Source organism: Oncorhynchus clarkii, chromosome 29, assembly GCF_045791955.1.
Source record: "Oncorhynchus clarkii lewisi isolate Uvic-CL-2024 chromosome 29, UVic_Ocla_1.0, whole genome shotgun sequence".
In the NCBI taxonomy this organism is placed as follows: Eukaryota; Metazoa; Chordata; class Actinopteri; order Salmoniformes; family Salmonidae; genus Oncorhynchus; species Oncorhynchus clarkii.
Genome location: NC_092175.1, coordinates 19,106,147 through 19,123,557, shown reverse-complemented (window position 1 = coordinate 19,123,557; position 17,411 = coordinate 19,106,147). Strand labels below are relative to the sequence as shown.

The 17,411-nt window shown below is 40.0% G+C and overlaps 2 protein-coding genes across 2 annotated transcripts in view; both read right to left on the bottom strand.

Annotated features, from left to right (window-relative positions):
• LOC139388548 (tight junction protein ZO-2-like) overlaps positions 1–2,320 on the bottom strand; it is a 34,507-nt gene extending 32,187 nt beyond the window's left edge. The window contains exon 1 of the mRNA XM_071135271.1: positions 2,175–2,320. The gene's annotated coding sequence lies outside the window, so the exon portion shown is untranslated. The remainder of the gene's footprint in view (positions 1–2,174) is intronic.
• A 1,576-nt stretch (positions 2,321–3,896) lies between these two features.
• Positions 3,897–14,456, bottom strand: LOC139388163 (phosphatidylinositol 4-phosphate 5-kinase type-1 beta-like; the record flags this gene model as incomplete). Its single annotated transcript, XM_071134737.1, has 11 exons — positions 3,897–5,033; positions 5,401–5,498; positions 9,139–9,274; positions 9,398–9,538; positions 9,653–9,737; positions 9,824–9,872; positions 9,978–10,058; positions 10,223–10,413; positions 13,295–13,591; positions 13,766–13,918; positions 14,400–14,456. Coding segments are annotated over 11 exons (1,332 nt in total), but the record flags the coding sequence as incomplete, so codon positions are not given.
• Between the last annotated feature and the right edge of the window lie 2,955 nt (positions 14,457–17,411).

Here is a 17,411-nt window from a genome sequence, read left to right as displayed (position 1 = left end):
CAACAGTTCACCTATGTGTTAAAAAATAAGGCCTAGATTTTTTTGCCTATATCATGCAGCCCTACGTGGCAGTGTGGAAATGATCTAAAATGAGTGCAGGAAATTGATGCATTTTTTGGGGGGGGTCGAAGTTTAATTGAACAGTATAAAACAATCAGAATGGAGAAAGACCCACTACTCATAAAGCTATTTATTTAGAGGCTATATTTAGAGGCCTGTGAGCTAGGGCCTCTTTTTAAGGGGAGGCCAATAAAAGCAGTTATAAAACACAAATAGTTCAAATTACTCTGCAAGACACCAGTACCCAGAACGATAGCCTAAATTGCAATGCCTACAAGTTGAAGTCCTATTTTATTTGGATATGCCAAAATGAAACATCAAATTGTTAAAATGATAGGCTAAAGACCTTTGAGGAATTTAGAATACACACATGGATTTCAATAAACAAATGGATAAGACTGTTCTATTCTCTTTGATTTAGTTCATATTGCAACTCAGGCAAATGACAGAATTAATGACATACTGAATACTGGAGGATGAACTAAATGTTAAAATGTTGGAATATGAGATGCAGCATTATGCATGCTCTGCACTTTTTCCTGTCTAGTAGGTCTACATTAGGGTATAATGACTATGGCTGCATGCCTCTAGAAGGGCATATTCTGAGGCTGAGGGGTGCTTTTCCAAAGGCGCTGCTGCAAGCAGATAACAAGCTCTTCAACTGGGCAGCAGTGTCGCGATGGAGGGAATAGCCTATACGGAACTACCTAAAACCACTGCAACAGAGTTATTGTAAAGTGGGGAATAAGTTTATGCCAGACATCTGTTTAACCTCTCCCTAGTTCATTTCAAAGGCCATATGTTCATGGCCCGATTCATACAAATTATGTAAAATGATTTTAAATTCCTATAAACCCCTCCTACAGAATATGCTTTGGCAAGATTGAGTGATGAAATATATATATATCTTTTTTTTTTGACTGGCAAAGACTCCAGTGGTCATACATAATTTAAATTTTCACCAAATATCTATTATATTCTGTTTCATTATTCCTGGTATATACTGCTGGTTATGATTACAGACAGAGCCCAGAGAATGGGATGGTGCCATATTGAATTAGTCATATTTTGATTAGTCATATGCATGCATGGGGATGTCCACGTCTGTAGAGATACACCTAGCAGATTGAAAAGTCACTGTTGTAGGCATAATACAGCTAGTGCTATCTAGACTTGGACAAACAAATCCATTACATTAGCAACCTAAATGTGAAGTAAACTCAACTGAGGGGTAATAGAGACTTAACTTTGAAACTTTCCTGACCATTTATTTTTTATTTTGTAAATACTGTTTTCTACTTGTTCGCATAGCAGTCGTCCTCACAGGCCGTTTGGTGTACATTTTTTGTTGGGGAGATGAAACTTCCAAAACTCTGAAAGGTATTATTGTATGTCAGAATTGCAAAGCAAGATTTGTTCAAGACTAAAATGTAAGTCCGTAATCGTAACATGGTGTTTGTATGTTCACTGATTCAATTTCACATTGACGATTCATGCATGGCTTTTCTTACTATCCTAAAGATAGCTGCCAAAAGGTTGAACGTACTCTGGTTCAATACTTATGCTTCCAAAGCGTAACGCAAGCAATGCGCGTTAATGTGCATCGGCAAACTCCCCCATACAGAGGAAGCTTTCATCCAAAGACTTGTGTGTAACATAACGGCACTGAGTCATGATCAAGGGCTAGAAACACCCATAGCCACACTCAAAGACACCAGTTAATATTTACAAAATTATAATCTGTATAAAATAGGTTTTGGTTACCCCAAAAAGCAAGCGTGGATGAAGTTGAATAGGTCAACTACTAGAAACGAACAAATGGAAATGGTTCAGTAGTAACATTGAGTTGAGGCCTCCTCAGAATCTAGGCCAAATCGTGACGTTTCTGTAACAGAATAACCCTCATGAATGGGCTACAAAGGACAAACACTGAGGCCGCCCAAGCCTGATCAGTTATAATTGTACTATATTTTAAGAAGTTTGATGTTTTACCTTAGAAATAAAGCGCATGTTATGGCTACTGTGAACAATGGTCAATACCCAAATAAGACAAGAGAAGCAAACTGAGAGATTATACACTACGTTACGAAAGGCAATTTCGAAGTTTGACTTACCTAATGAAATATTGGATATTTTGTAGTTTGCGATGGAAAACCACAATTAAAATCTGAAAATGATAGTTTACCAGCAGAAGGTGTGTTTTGAGGTAAGAAAAAAGCAGTTCGTTGTCCGGCAATGCTTTGCGTTTCCTGGTTTTTGCAGGTATGGGCGTGGCGTTGAAACTGCAGGTGAGTCACGCACAGTGCTGTAGACTACCACGTGACCATACGTAGGTGAGTTCAGTTCCGCAGAAAGGGCATGAGTCCCCCGTCAAATGTACACTTATATAGCCCACTTTCCGTTCGGATGTCCACACTCCCCAGTGAATTGTACAGAAACTGAATGTCAGCTCATTAATATGTAAGGTGAGACAAAGCCACTCACTCCTGCCAATCACACACTCCTTATAATTCAAAGTAGGGCCTAATCCACACCGAAACTGTATGAATCATACCTGGGAAGTGAAACATAAAAGGAAACTCATCATCCACTCAAGCATTTTTATCTCAACCATTACCATCCTACCGACATGTTATCAATAGGCTACAATTTTGATTCAGTGCTTCTACTTCTGGATTGATTGCTGTTTGGGGTTTAAATAAAAATGTCCCCCCTCAATCTACACACAATAATCTACCCCATAATGACAAAGCGAAAACAGGTTTTTAGAAATGTTTGCAAATGTATTAAAAATAAAAAACACAAAAATCTTATTTACGTAAATATTCAGTCCCTTTGCTATGAGACTCGAAATTGAGCTTAGGTGCATCCTGTTTCCATTGATGGTCCTTGAGATGTTTCGACAACTTGATTGGATTCCACCCGTGCTTAAATTCAATTGATTTGGTGCTTCAATTGAAGGTGCTTCAACACATGACTGAGTAAAGGGTCTGAATACTTAAGTAAATACGATCAGATGTGTATTTTTAATACAAATGCAAAAAAGATTTTTTTTTTTAAACGTTTTGCTCTGTCATTATGTGACATTGTGTGTAGACTGATGAGGTGTAAAAAAACGAATACATTTTAGAATAAGGCTGTAATGTAACAAAATGTGGAAAAAGTCAAGAGGTCTGAATACTTTCCGAATGCACTGTATGTTGATAGCCTGTTGTATGTTTCCTTGATGTCAGCTGTTGAGTTTCTGCATTTGAAAATCATGGATGGGTTCATTGTTTTCAAACAGGGTATATTGATAGCATTGGACTGCAATGTCCATAGAAGATTGTAATAGTGAGATTCCCTGATGTGTTAAAATGTAGTGGTCTCCAAACTGTGATCGATGGAAGCCTTTTGAATTTTCCTGTGCATCTCCAGATAATGAAAACAACTTTTGAAGCCACAACAGCCCATTCTTAAGGCGTGACCCAGGAGGACTTGGCTGTGAATCACCAGGGCCCAGTTTTTCTAAGATTATCTGAATTTCAGTTATCGGATAGAACAAAAAATTACACAGGTATGTTGATAGCCTTGATATAATTAATAGAACGGGAGTCCCCATTCAAACCCATGTTTTTTAAACTCACATGAACAGATAAAATGTATATATTTTCTATGTTTAGTTTTCACTGAAAAAGCTTCTATATGGAATATTGATAGCGTTTGCATCTATCATAACATAATCCTCGATGAGGAAAGAAACAGAGATCAGTAATTCTATACACATTGTGCCCCCTATTGATCGTTTATGGGCATGGCAATGATAGAGAGTTTAGAGACGGAAACATACAATGCTACGGCATTAAATCTGATTTTATTTGACAGACAAATATTTCTAGAAGACTAATTATTTTAAAATACAATATACATATTATGCCAACTGTACATTTTAAAAAAAAATCTTGAAATACATCATTTTAAAACAAATAAAATGTGCAATCATGCCTGATCATTAATGGGCCTACACCTATATGAAATGCATTATAAAATGTGTGATCATGAAAGGAAGACACTTCTTGATATGGCATAATCACATGTCTTTAGCTACATAACATAGGCCTTCGAAGGTATTCTTTCACCATGGCATTGTTTTACAATCTTGACTAATTCAATGCATGGAACATTGATTGGCAACTAAGGGCTCAGACACACCGATAGCATTTGCTGGCCAAGAGTAGGACTATTTAGCACGTCTGAATGTACTTTGCAAAACAACTGCGAATCAATTTTACATGTAGAATCGCCAGAAATGTTTTGGCAGTCAAACATGTACAGCGGGTGGTCCCTAAAACACAGCGTGCTGAACGATTGGTAGACGAATGCTAGAACCACATTCGCTGTGATGTGGCAAGCCTTAAATCCCCACTACATTGTGTGTTCCCTGGTGTCCAAGGTCTACTGCACTGATTGTGATATGACTTAATGGGTTGATTTCGGGAGTCTCAAAAGTATGTCATGTAACTAAAGCATTTGCTCAATACAGTATTTTCTTGTACTATTCTAGATTTATTTTCATTAAATTATGTATCTTTATGCATGTATATACATTTTTTTTAATGCTTCCTATTTAATCAAATAACATTTACAGATTTTTTCAGGAATCCAGCCTCAGAGATTTGAACATTGTCATTAGTGACAAATAGAGCTTTGCTAGAGAAGCATTGAATAAAAGTGATTTGGCATGTTCCTCAAGGTGACTGTTGCTAGTAATCTCCATTCGAAAACCTCAGGATTGTCCCTGATTTTAAAGTAGCAGCAAAGTGTACGGTAGCAGGAGAAAGGTGCTTTACAGTGCAGGTCATGACTTCAAAAGGCAGGACAGTCTGTATTGGAGCACTGTCATAATAGCGTTTTTATGTGCAGTTGATGCTTAAAGAGATCATTATCTATTTAGTGATGCTGTGGGAAGGGACTTTTCATCTTCTTCCACCCGTCTTCACTAGAACATAAGAGGTTGAGAATCAGAGATGTAACAGAGGAGATGTTGGAGATGTCTTAGATTACCAAACAAACAGGGATTTCACAGAGAGGATTGGTAATAGAGAAGAACAAAAAACAATGCTGATGACGTCAGAGACAGACATTGAAAAGGACATATGGGAAATGCCTAAATACATCTTAGTGATGTCCTACATAGGAGCTAAGTTAGCAATGATGTCACAGAGCGACATAATCAGTGACCTTACAAAGGGCATGGAATATTTATGATATCATAGAGACAAGCAGAAGTGATGATGTCATAGACACTATTAAACAGATAATGACTCCTAACTAAATGCATAGTGTATCTTGTACACCCACCAAGTAGACATTGCGTAGAGTCTGGACTGCCCTGGGTATGGGGAGAGGGGACCGTGTCATCCAGGGCCACATTTGCACTGGAGTCACAATGGTTATCACTGAGGAGACAGTGGGAAGAGTTACAATGGACAACAAAGATACATAACTCCATCACTGTCTAACAGAACAAACTGTTGGTTCCATCAAGGGGTGAGCCTTGAAAGGTATAAGGGTGCTAAGGTGGATAAGGAGTGGGTGAGGTCTGGTGTATATGAAGTGGTGCGGTGTACAATCAGGGTGAGGACCCACTGGGCACACCGCATCATTTCAACATGGAAATGTGGGTATTATTTGGTTAAGACGTTGACCATTGAGATTTCAATCTTTATTCAGTCACTCAAAAAGACAGACAGATGTTTGTTGAATTTCCAATGTGTTATCACTATGCTTTCAACCATTTAAAACTACAAAATTCAAATGGGAATACAATGTCAGATATTGTTTATTTATACAACTTAATGTGTGATCACTGTGCTTAATCTAATAGCGCAACCAACTGACCTGGATTGCAGTTGAGATTACATTAAAAGTACATAGTGCAAGTGATCAATGATATTTGAGATTCTGCACAGATTATTATAGCAATTGTGAAGATCTCCACAGACCTGCTGTTACGTGCGTCGTCTTGAAAATGACCGGACCAAGGTGCAGCGTTGTCAGCGTACATTTTTCTTTATTTCTTAAATGTCGCCAACAAAACAACAAAAACTAACGTGAAGCTCCGTAAGGCTATACATGCATTAAACGAAGACAACAACCCACAAATGAGAAAATACCCGGCCAAAAACAAAGAACCAGAAAGCATAGACTTTCCCATCCGAGTCACACCCTGACCAAACAAACATAGAGAATAAAAGGATCTCTACGGTCAGGGCGTGACACCTGAGACCTTTGCATGCCACCTTGAACATGCATGCTTTCTACGATTACATAAGACAATCATAGTTACACTAGACTAACCTCAAAATGGATGTGTTACTCATTTTAAAGTTGAATAAATACTGTTACATTAGTTTGTAAGATAGCTTTAACTTTAGGCTATTGACTATTAGAAAAATATTATTGAATTGTGTTTGGTTGACAACACAGCCAAATATCAACATTTAAAGGATATCTAATCCTTGGATACATTAATCTGAGCAACTGGCATAATCCTATTCTTAAACGTTTATTTTTGGTTCAGCTGGAGTCGTGAATCCAATTTATAATTTGTTAACTTGTCGACAAGTTAATAGGCTATTTGTGTTTGGTTGTCAACACAACCAAATAAACATTTGAAGGAGATGTATCTTTGTGCCAATGACCCAGTCTGGCTTTATTCCCAGTTTGTCAACAAATTAATAATATGTTGGATTCACATCTCCATCTCAACCAAGAATCAAAGTTAAAGAATAGGACTAAATCAAACTTTTATTTAAAGTGCTTAAACTTAGATTTTTGGTTGAGATGGAGATGTTAATCCAACATATTCATTTGTAGACAAACTAGATTTTAAGCCAGACTAAGTCAGTGGCACATATGGAACTATCCAAGCAGAAGATCTCCTTCAAAATGTTGATATTTGGTTGTGTTGTAATTCATTTCCAGTTTGTCTACAAATTGATCTGTTGGATTCACGTCTCCATCTCAAAAAAAGATCTAAATTGAAGCCTGGGTTAAAATGAAACAATAAGTTGATGAATTTGCAAATGCTTTGTAGGCCTAAATAGTATAATTGATGATATTACTTATTGCCTTCAGAAAGTATTCACACCCCCCAACTGTGTTACAGCCTGAATTTAAAATGGATTACATTTAGTTTTTTTTGTCGCTGGCCTACACACAATAACGGCAAAGTCGAATTATGTACTCAACCCCTATGTTATGGCAAACCTAAATAAGTTCAGCAGTAAACATGTGCTTAACAAGTCACATAATAAGTTGCATGGACTCACAATTGTGCTTTAACATGATTTTTGAATGACTACCTTCTCTGTACCCCACACATACTGTACAATTTACCTGTAAGGTCCCTCAGTCGAGCAGTGAATTACAAACACAGATACAACCACAAAGACCAGGGAGGTTTTCCATTGCCTCGCAAAGGGCACCTATTGTAAAAAAAAACGTAAAAAAAAAACTGACATTGAATATCCCTTTGAGCATGGTGAAGATATTAATTACACTTTGGATGGTGTATCAATACACCCAGTCACTACAAAGATACTGGCGTCCTTCCTAACTAAGTTGCCGGAGAGGAAGGAACCCTTTATGGATTTCCTCATGAGGCCAATGGTGACTTTAAAAACAGAGTTTAATGGCGGTGATAGGAGAAAACTGAAGATGGATCAACAATGTTGTAGTTTCTCCACAACACTAAACTCATTTACAGAGTGAAAAGAAGGAAGCTTGTACATAATACAAATATTCCAAAACATGCATCCAGTTTGCAAAAAGGCACTAAAGTAATACTGCGAAAAAATGTGGCAAAGCAATTCACTTTTTGTCCTGAATACAAAGTATTATGTTTGGGGCAAATCAAATACAAAGCATTACTGAGGACCACTCTCCATATTTTTAAGCATAGTGGTGGCTGCATCATGCTATGGATATGCTTGTAATTGTTAAGGACGGGGGAGTTCTTCAGGATCAAAAAGAAAGGGAATGGAGCTAAGCACAGGTAAAAACGTAAGCACAGGCAAAATATGCTTTCCACCAGACACTGGGAGAGGAATTCACCTTTCAGCAGGACAATAACCTAACACACAAGGTCAAATCTACACTGGAGTTACTTACCAAAAAGACAGTGAATGTTCCTGAGTAGCCAAGTTAGTTTTGACTTAAATGTACTAGAACATCATGGCAAGACCTGAAAATGGTTGTCAGGCAATGATCAACAAAGAATTTTGAAAATAATAATAAGCACATGCTCTCAGACTTACGCAGAAAGACACTGCCAAAGGTACTTCTTTCTACAAAGTATTGACTCAGGGGTGTGAATACCCCTGAGTCAATGAGATATTTCTGTATTTAATTTTCAATACATTTACAAAACATTTCTAAAAACATGTTTTCACTGTCATTCTGGGGTATTGTTTGTAGATCGGTGAGAAAACAAATCTATTTAATCCATTATGAATTCAGGCTGTAACAAAATGTGGTATGAATATTTTCTGAAGGCACAGTATAGTATAGTTACATTTGGTTTACTCTGTTAAACCTACGCTTTGGAATGACTTCGATAGAAACAGTGAATATAGAGAAGAGATCTCTCAATAATTGTTCTCATGATAACACATTGGTAGTAATCAGTGATAAATATCAAAGCTAGGCTGGGCTTGGTTAAAACCCTGGATGGGAGACCAAAGCAATAGTTGTAGATCAATTCTCCAGTAGGAAGTGCTGCCCAGCCTATTTTTATATTTTTCTGACAGTGGATTTTACATTGGAGATCTGGCGTTGTTTCAAATGTACAAATTCAACATATTTTATACACAGTTTGTCTATGTTGAAAATTGGTTACAAATATCACATACGTAATCTGGTGGTTGAAATTTCACCCTCAAAACAACAGTTTTTTTTTTTTTTCAAATCCAATGTATTTTCCATGTAGATTCCATGTCACAATAAGTTGACAAAAGACACTGAAACAATGTTAACTCAACCAGTTGGTGCTAAGTGGTGAAGGTGTAAAGATTTAATGTGCAGTCGACACTGTACCTATTCTCCAGGTGCTCCTCAAAGTGCTCCTCAAGGTCTTTCTTGATCTTCTCAAGAGTGGAGAAGGATGAGGAAACAGCCTGATTTAAACATTTCGGAAGTAGGACTAGGTCAGAGTGCTTGGAGGAACTCATTACTGTTGAACAAAACAGAGAAATACAAAAAAACATCAAAGGATAAAGCAGAGAGTGCATGGCGTGTGTACAGGCCCAATAGACACAACCCACAATCTTTTTTTATTTTTATAAAGGGTGACTACATTGTCCGCCCAGGCTCTCCATGCTTTGGGCCTTTCTCTCGTCCTTCTTCTCCTCCTTTTGGGGGGACAGTACCTCCTGGGAGGCTGACCTCATCGCATGGATGGAGCTCCTCTTCCTCTTGGAGGATGCTCCTCTTAGAGCTGAGAGAGAGTGGGAGAGAGATAAACAGAGAGCATTAGTGAAATTACGAAGAAAAGGAATGGGGAAATATATAAGGTCACATTGAGGATGTTTAAGTGAAAGAGGTCACTTACGACGGATATTTTTGAATACAGTGCCGCCCATGAACTTCAAAAATCTGTCTGCATAGAAACCGGGCCTGTGAACTGACACAGTATCCTGAAACACAAAGATACACAGGTGTCCGGCCGCTATGAGAACAAAATGGAATATGAATACAATCACACACACACACTGTAGCCTACCCCATCACGTACGAGGGCTTTCCAGGAGTGCTCCACCTTCTTGATGAACCTTAAAAAGAAGTACAGGTGTTACAAAGATCATTTGTGTTTTGTGTAACATTAGTACGTTTGTCTTGATGGAAATGACGACAGTGGTTCCACAAAAAGTCCTTACCGGTAGGACTGGAGGATGTCAATGATCCCTAAGAAGATCAGCAGCTTCTCATCTTTGTGTTTAGCTGGAATTCCAACCATTCTAATGGATAAAAAAAAGGAATTTACATCTCACACAGCTGCTATGCAGTGTGTGACTGAATTATGGTGTGAATAATACAATGCACTAATGTTTACAATGACTCATTGTGAAGTCAGTGATATGTCATTGGTGAAAGGGCCTTATGAAGGTGAATGTTCTCTCACGTGTCATCGTCGGCCACTGGCTCTGCAACCTTGCCGTCCCCTTGGATGGACTCCAGGGCGGTGGAGTAGAGGACCCTCTGGCTGTTGAGGCGCTTACTGTCCGCCCTGGCCCCCCTGTCCAGACACTTCTTGTCCTGCACATGCACCCCCAGCAGGAGGCTGTAGTCCATGATCTTAAAGCTCTCCAGGACCTGACCGTCACATGACCACACAATCCACACACAGACACATTAAGATGACAGGAACATAAAAGGCCACATGACCAAAGCAAACATGACAACTTTTTTTTCCCCACTTAAATTCTCAACAATCCTCTTAACTGACCACTCCACGTGACATTCAACAACCACCCATGCTGAAAGTCCTGTCAAACTAGCCACCAAAGATGGATTAGCAAACCAAACACACTTAAACCTCTAGCCTTCTGACCAATGTTCCCTCTATTTTTTTCTCCACTGAGCACATTTCTGGTCTGCTGAGCGCAAACTTGAATGTAGTGAAAATTCTGAGCAACTTCCGGCACGTGTTTCCTGTGAACTCTGAGGCTGTACCCACTATTAAAGTTACAGTTTCAACAGTTGCCAAGTAGGTTACTGTGGCTATTTGATCATAATGTAGGCCTATCAGAGTGGCCTACCATCAAAAACAATGGAGAAAAAAAGCACAAAATGATAGAACAGGTATTTCCATGTTAAAATGTTAACATGGAAATACCTGTTCTATCATTCAGCCTACAGTAGCAGCCAACATGTGGTGTTCAATGCCTACATTCCATGAGACTTTTGAAAAGAAACATGCAGGGCTTGACATTTACCTGTTAATCCACTTGTCCTTCAGACAAGGAGGTGACTGAAAATGTTGTGTGATGCCAGAAACCACTTTACAAAATAAAATGTATTATTATTATCATGCCATTATTACAGAGAACCAGACAAATTATGCTACACTCTGCCTATTGGCTACTTAGCTTATTCAAGACCGTCTTAAAATACAGAACTTCCCCTTTAAGACATTTAAAAAAAACTCTTTACCTGACTGGCTTTTCAAAGATGGCTAGAAATGCACACATTTTGTGCTTGTTGGAAGCAGCCACTCCCCTATTGTTTACTAGAAATGAGCTATAACTGGGCTAATAACTCAACAACTAGCAAAGAATATGAACAAATCTGCACACCTGGCTACATGCAGCTGTCACTGCTCTCAAAACAAGCAAATCTACTCGCCACGCTCATACTGTAGTCTAAACAAAGTCCAGTTCAAAGTGAATGGTACAGATCCATATATGGCAATGGCTATTTGCATATAGGCCTACTGCAGCTCTGATTGGTTATGGTGGGAAGGCCCTAGGTGGTTAGGTGGGGAAATGGAGACTGTGCTTGAATCTGAAAGTGCGGGATAATGAATGGAAAATAGTGAAATCAAAGAATGGAACAAAACGAGCAAAAGCTATAGTAGAAGACCGGCCCAATAATTAATTTCTTATTGGACTGCATTTTTTGGACAAGGAGTTTCATTTGGGAAATCCATTTGTAATATCGAGGACTGTGAAGAAAGCAGTGGGAAAGGTGGATTCAATCAAGGTGACTTGTTTTGGTTAATTGTGTCGAAGAACAGAAGCGTGCACTGCATCTGGCAAAATTGCCCACGTCAGCCCACGTATTGCTCTTCGGAGCAGGGCGCCAGCCAAAGGAGTTATAGCTAGAGTCTCGTTGGATATAGAAGACGAGTAACTTAGTCAGATAATCCCAGGTGTGGTCAGTGCACGTCACCTGACCCCTATGGTAAATGGAAAGAAGGAGATAAACCTATTATTGTTGTTTGAGGGGACTACCTGAACATGTGAAGCTATGTACAGTATGTGGTGAGAGATATGTACGATATGCAGTGAGAGCATTTGTGTCCAAACCTTTACAGTGTGGGAATTGTAAAGGATGTGGGCACGTGTGAAATGTTTGCAGACGGGAGAAGTATGCTATTGAAGAATCGGTGAATGGAAAATGTTGCAACTGTGGTGGGGATCATACTCTGGACTTTCTTGAGTGCCCTGTTAGGGTGAAGGAGGTTCGAGGTGTCAAGGATCAGAGCTGTGTACCGGTTCTCCTATGTGGAGGCGTGAAGAGAGTCAAAGGTCAAGAGGCAACAGTGTTGAAGATATGGCGGTGGATGCATCGCAACCAGTTGTTAGTGTTTTAAGTAAATCGAGTGATCTGGATACACTCATTGTAAAGAATATGGATTTTGTGGCATTTATAGCCACAGTGATTAATTGTACAGCACAATTGTCATTATCTGCAGCCGATACGTTTTTGGAGTGCTGAAGCACTGCAAGGACTAATGTCTCTAGGAAATGTCCCGCCCTCACAGGAGTCTTCTGAACCTGTGTAGGGACCTGATTAGAATGAGTGTTTTACAGAAAAGCAGGTTGATTTTGTTAATTTATTTTTTGATAGTTTGTACGATATTTGATTTATTTTTACCCACATTATTTCCTTTTTTGGGATCCTTATTATGCACCTGCACAGTAGGTGGCGGAATGCACATCTAATTGTTGAGAATGCCATCATACCATAGAAGAAGATTGGTTATGGCGCACCGGTCTGTGTACGTGGCTAATATTGCATTGATTCAATCACAATTCCCACAGTAGAGCGAAATGTTGATAGTGCTAACTCAAGGGGAAAACTGTAGAAAATTGAGTGAAGTTCAATCTCGTGCACAGCTTAGAGGGAACATTGCTTCTGACCATCACTGATGTGACACAATAACTCCTCTAAACAAAGGCCTTAACAATGCCTTAGTTAGCTTACTGTGCTGCTGCCTACCTACCACATGTCCAGTTCCTCTGTTGAGTAATAATGCAGTCATTCAGAAGGGCTCTATGGTGATGGAGAAGAGGCCAGTCATCCTTATGTAACATGATTGCCAATGAGGGTTCAAAGTTCAATGAGAAATATCCAACCAAATGCTATTGAAGGAACTAAAATGTCCCTCTAACAACACACACTTGACTAGCCTTCATGTTTTGAATATTCAATACCAATAAGTAAGTGAATCTACTGCAAGCGGCCTCACCCTGCAGTCCCTCTGCAGTGTCTTCATTAAGGCACTGTACATGTCGCCATCAAAGTGCAGGCCCTCAAGCATCTCCTGGAAGTCCAGGTCTTTGAAGGTCGGTGAGAACTTGGCGCGTTCCTTGCACGAGGCGTGGCGTTTGTAAGTGGAGCCCTTCAGGTCGTATTTGTAGTGCATCTGGAGGGCCCTGGGCAACACGTTGTTCATCACCACCAGGCGGATGTTGACCCCGGCACACTGGATGCAGTACAGGCCATAGAACTTAGGTAGCAGTGTCCTCAGGTTCTGATTCAGATTCTGAAATGAAACAAGATGGAAAAAGAGATACATTTGAGAATAGTTCACACGCTGCCAACATTTAAATTAAACTTTAAAATCTTTGAATAAGAATATCCTGAAGGCACTAGAACTGATAGGAGTTGCCCTATTTATTATGCCAGGAATGGTGTTTGTGTTAAGGGAGGGGCTCACCATGTAGTAACCAGGAAGGAGTTTCTGCAGGAACTCAGCCTCTTTATGTTGCACTGTCTTAATGATGAACTCATCATCGCTGGTCAGGTAGAACCAGGAACTGCTGGCCCCGGGGTTGGACAGCTCGATTAGAGGCTCATTACAGATGGAGTACTGGAATTCATACAGGAAGAGCCAATAGCATGAATTCATATTGACAGGACAGCAACATGGAAGTTGTCAAATAACAAAACAAACCCAATGGGCAAAAACTGTTTGAATCAACATTGTTTCGAAGTAATTTCAACCCAAAAATGTAAATGTGATGACGTTGAATTAACGTAGAAAACTGATTGGATTTGAAAAAAGGCATCAACGTAAGGGAATTGTAGTTTTTTCACCCAACTTTTAAACTAAATCCAATGACATGGTGAAATGTTTTGTTGATTTCACATTGAATTCACATTAGTTGACAACTCAAATGTAAATCCAAACTAGACAATGAAATGACATATGTGCCCAGTGTGAACACTGTGCTCTTACTTATAGATCAGACAACTCTAATGGGGTGTATTACTACATGATTGTGTGCTGTATTATCAAAGAAGCACATGGTGTGTAGGAGTGTTTTCTGTAAAGGGCTTTCCACACTAACCAGGTAGTCATCTGCTTTGATGCCAAAGAGCTCCCTAAAGTAGCGGAAGGCGAGATGCCAAAGAGTTATTATTTTATTTTTATAAATTATTTTCCACCATAATTTGCAAATAAATTCATAAAAAATCCAACAATGTGATTTTCTGGATTTTGTTTCTCATTTTGTCTGTCATAGTTGAAGTGTACCTATGATGAAAATTACAGGCCTCTCTCATCTTTTTAAGTGGGAGAACTTGCACAATTGGTGGCTGACTAAATACTTTTTTGCCACACTGTACAAACACTAATTTAGCACTGAAAATCCGTACAGTACATTTGCATCCCAATAGAACAGGGTACAGTACACAAATGTATCAGTTTGAGCAGCAGTTCCCAAACGTTTCCACTCTGGGCCCCCCTTCCATCATTGGGGAACAAAAAAATGGGTTTAAAAACCTAGATAAAAAAACATTAGCTGACATGGGCTAGTAAGTTGGTTCTGGTCATTTCTAAAACATTATAAGGGATACCAGTCAGTTGCACAACGGAGTGCATTCAACCTAAATGTGTATTCTGCATTTAACCCAACACCTCTGAATCAGAGTGATGCGGGGGGGCTGCCTTTATCGAAATCCACGGCACAGTGTAACTGCCTTGCTCAAGGGCAGAACGGCAGATTTTTCCACCTTGCCGGCTCAGGCATTCAAACCAGCGACCATTCGGGTGCTGGCCCATCGCTCTTAACCACTAGGCTACCTAAATAGCTCTCTGAGGGAGCAATGACAAGAGGAAAACTGCTGATGCACTAATTCATTTTGAAGTATTCTACTATTACAGCTTTCAAGAGTAAGTTGGCCCCAGAGTTTGGGAACCACTGAGCAAACAGAGAATATTGTGACTGAGTGATGGACCACTACAATGAAAGTATTGAAGTATACAAGAAGCATCAGCTGTGCGATAAGCAGTGCCAAACAGATGTCACAACAGATGTGCATCTTTCAGTGAAGCTTCGAAGGTCACGCATGTCTGGGTCAAGTGTCTTCACTGACATTTTCAACCTCTCCCTGACCGAGTCTGTAATACCTACATGCTTCTACATCTGCATTGCTTGCTGTTTGGAGTTTTAGGCTGGGTTTCTGTACAGCACTTTGTGACATCTGCTGATGTAAAAAAAGGCTTTATAAATACATTTGATTGATTGATTTCAAACAGACCACCATAGAAAAACATGCCTAAAGGACTACCGCCCAGTAGCACTCACGTCGGTAGCCATGAAGTGCTTTGAAAGGCTGGTCATGGCTCACATCAACACCATCATCCCGGAAACCCTAGACTCACTCCAATTCGCATACCGCCCCAACAGATCCACAGATGACGCAATCTCAATCTCACTTCACACTGCCCTTTCCCACCTGGACAAAAGGAATACCTATGTGAGAATGCTGTTCATTGACTACAGCTCAGCGTTCAACATCATAGTGCCCACAAAGCTCATCACTAAGGACCCTGGGACTAAACAACTGGATCCTGGACTTCCTGACGGGCCACCCCAGGTGGTAAGGGTAGGCAACAACACATTGCCACGCTGATCCTCAACACGGGGGCCCCCTCAGGGGTGCATGCTTAGTCCCCTCTTGTTCTTAAGACAGTCTATAGGGAGGTGGTCAGAAACCTGGCAGTGTGGTGCCAGGACAACAACCTCTCTCTCTACGTGAGCAAGACAAAGGAGCTGATCGTGGACTACAGGAAAAGGAGGGCCGAACGCGCCCCCATTCCCATCAACGGGGCTGTGGGGAGCGGGTAGAGAGTTTCAAGTTCCTTCATGTCCACATCACCAACAAACTATCATGGTCCAAACAAACCAAGACAGTTGTGAAGAGGGCACGACAATGCCTTTTCCCCCTCAGGAGGCTTAAAAGAATAGCCATGGGTCCCCGATCCTCAAAAAGTTATACAGCTGCATCATCGAGAGCATCCTAATCCGGTTGCATCGCCTGGTATGGCAATTGCTTGGCATCCGATCGTGAGGCGCTACAGAGGGTAGTGGGTACCCCCCAGTACATCACTGGGGCCAAGCTTCCTGCCATCCAGGACCTCTATTACAGTACATTATATATATATATATACAGTTGAAGTCGGAAGTTTACATACACCTAGGTTGGAGTCATTAAAACTTGTTTTCCAACCACTCCACAAATTTCTTGTTAACAATCTATAGTTTTGGCAAGTCGGTTAGGACATCTACTTTGTGCATGACGCAAGTCAATTTTCCAACAATTGTTTACAGACAGATTATTTCACTTATAATTCACTGTATCACAATTACAGTGGGTCAGAAGTTTACATACACTAAGTTGACTGTGCCTTTAAGCAGCTTGGAAAATTCCAGAAAATTATGTCATGGCTTTAGAAGCTTCTGATAGGCAAATTGACATCATTTGAGTAAATTGAAGGTCTACCTGTGGATGTATTTCAAGGCCTACCTTTAAACTTATTGCCTCTTTGCTTGACATCATGGGAAAATCAAAAGAAATTAGCCAAGACCTCAGAAAATAATTGTGGACCTCCACAAGTCTGGTTCATTCTTGGGAGCAATTTCCAAACGCCTGAAGGTACCATGTTCATCTGTACAAACAATAGTACGCAAGTATAAACACCATGGGACAACGCAGCCGTCATACCGCTCAGGAAGGAGACGCGTTCTGTCTCCTAGAGATGAACATACTTTGGTGCGAATAGTGCAAATCAATCCCAGAACAACAGCAAAAGGACCTTGTGAAGATGCTGGAGGAAACAGGTACAAAGTATCTACATCCACAGTAAAACGAGTCCTATATCGACATAACCTGAAAGGTCACTCCAAAACCGCCATAAAAAAGACAATGACCCCAAGCACACTTCCAAAGTTGTGACAAAATGGCATAAGGACAACAAAGTCAAAGTATTGGAGTGGCCATCACAAAGCCCTGACCTCAATCCCATAGAAAATTTGTGGGCAGAACTGAAAAAGCGTGTGCGAGCAAGGAGGCCTACA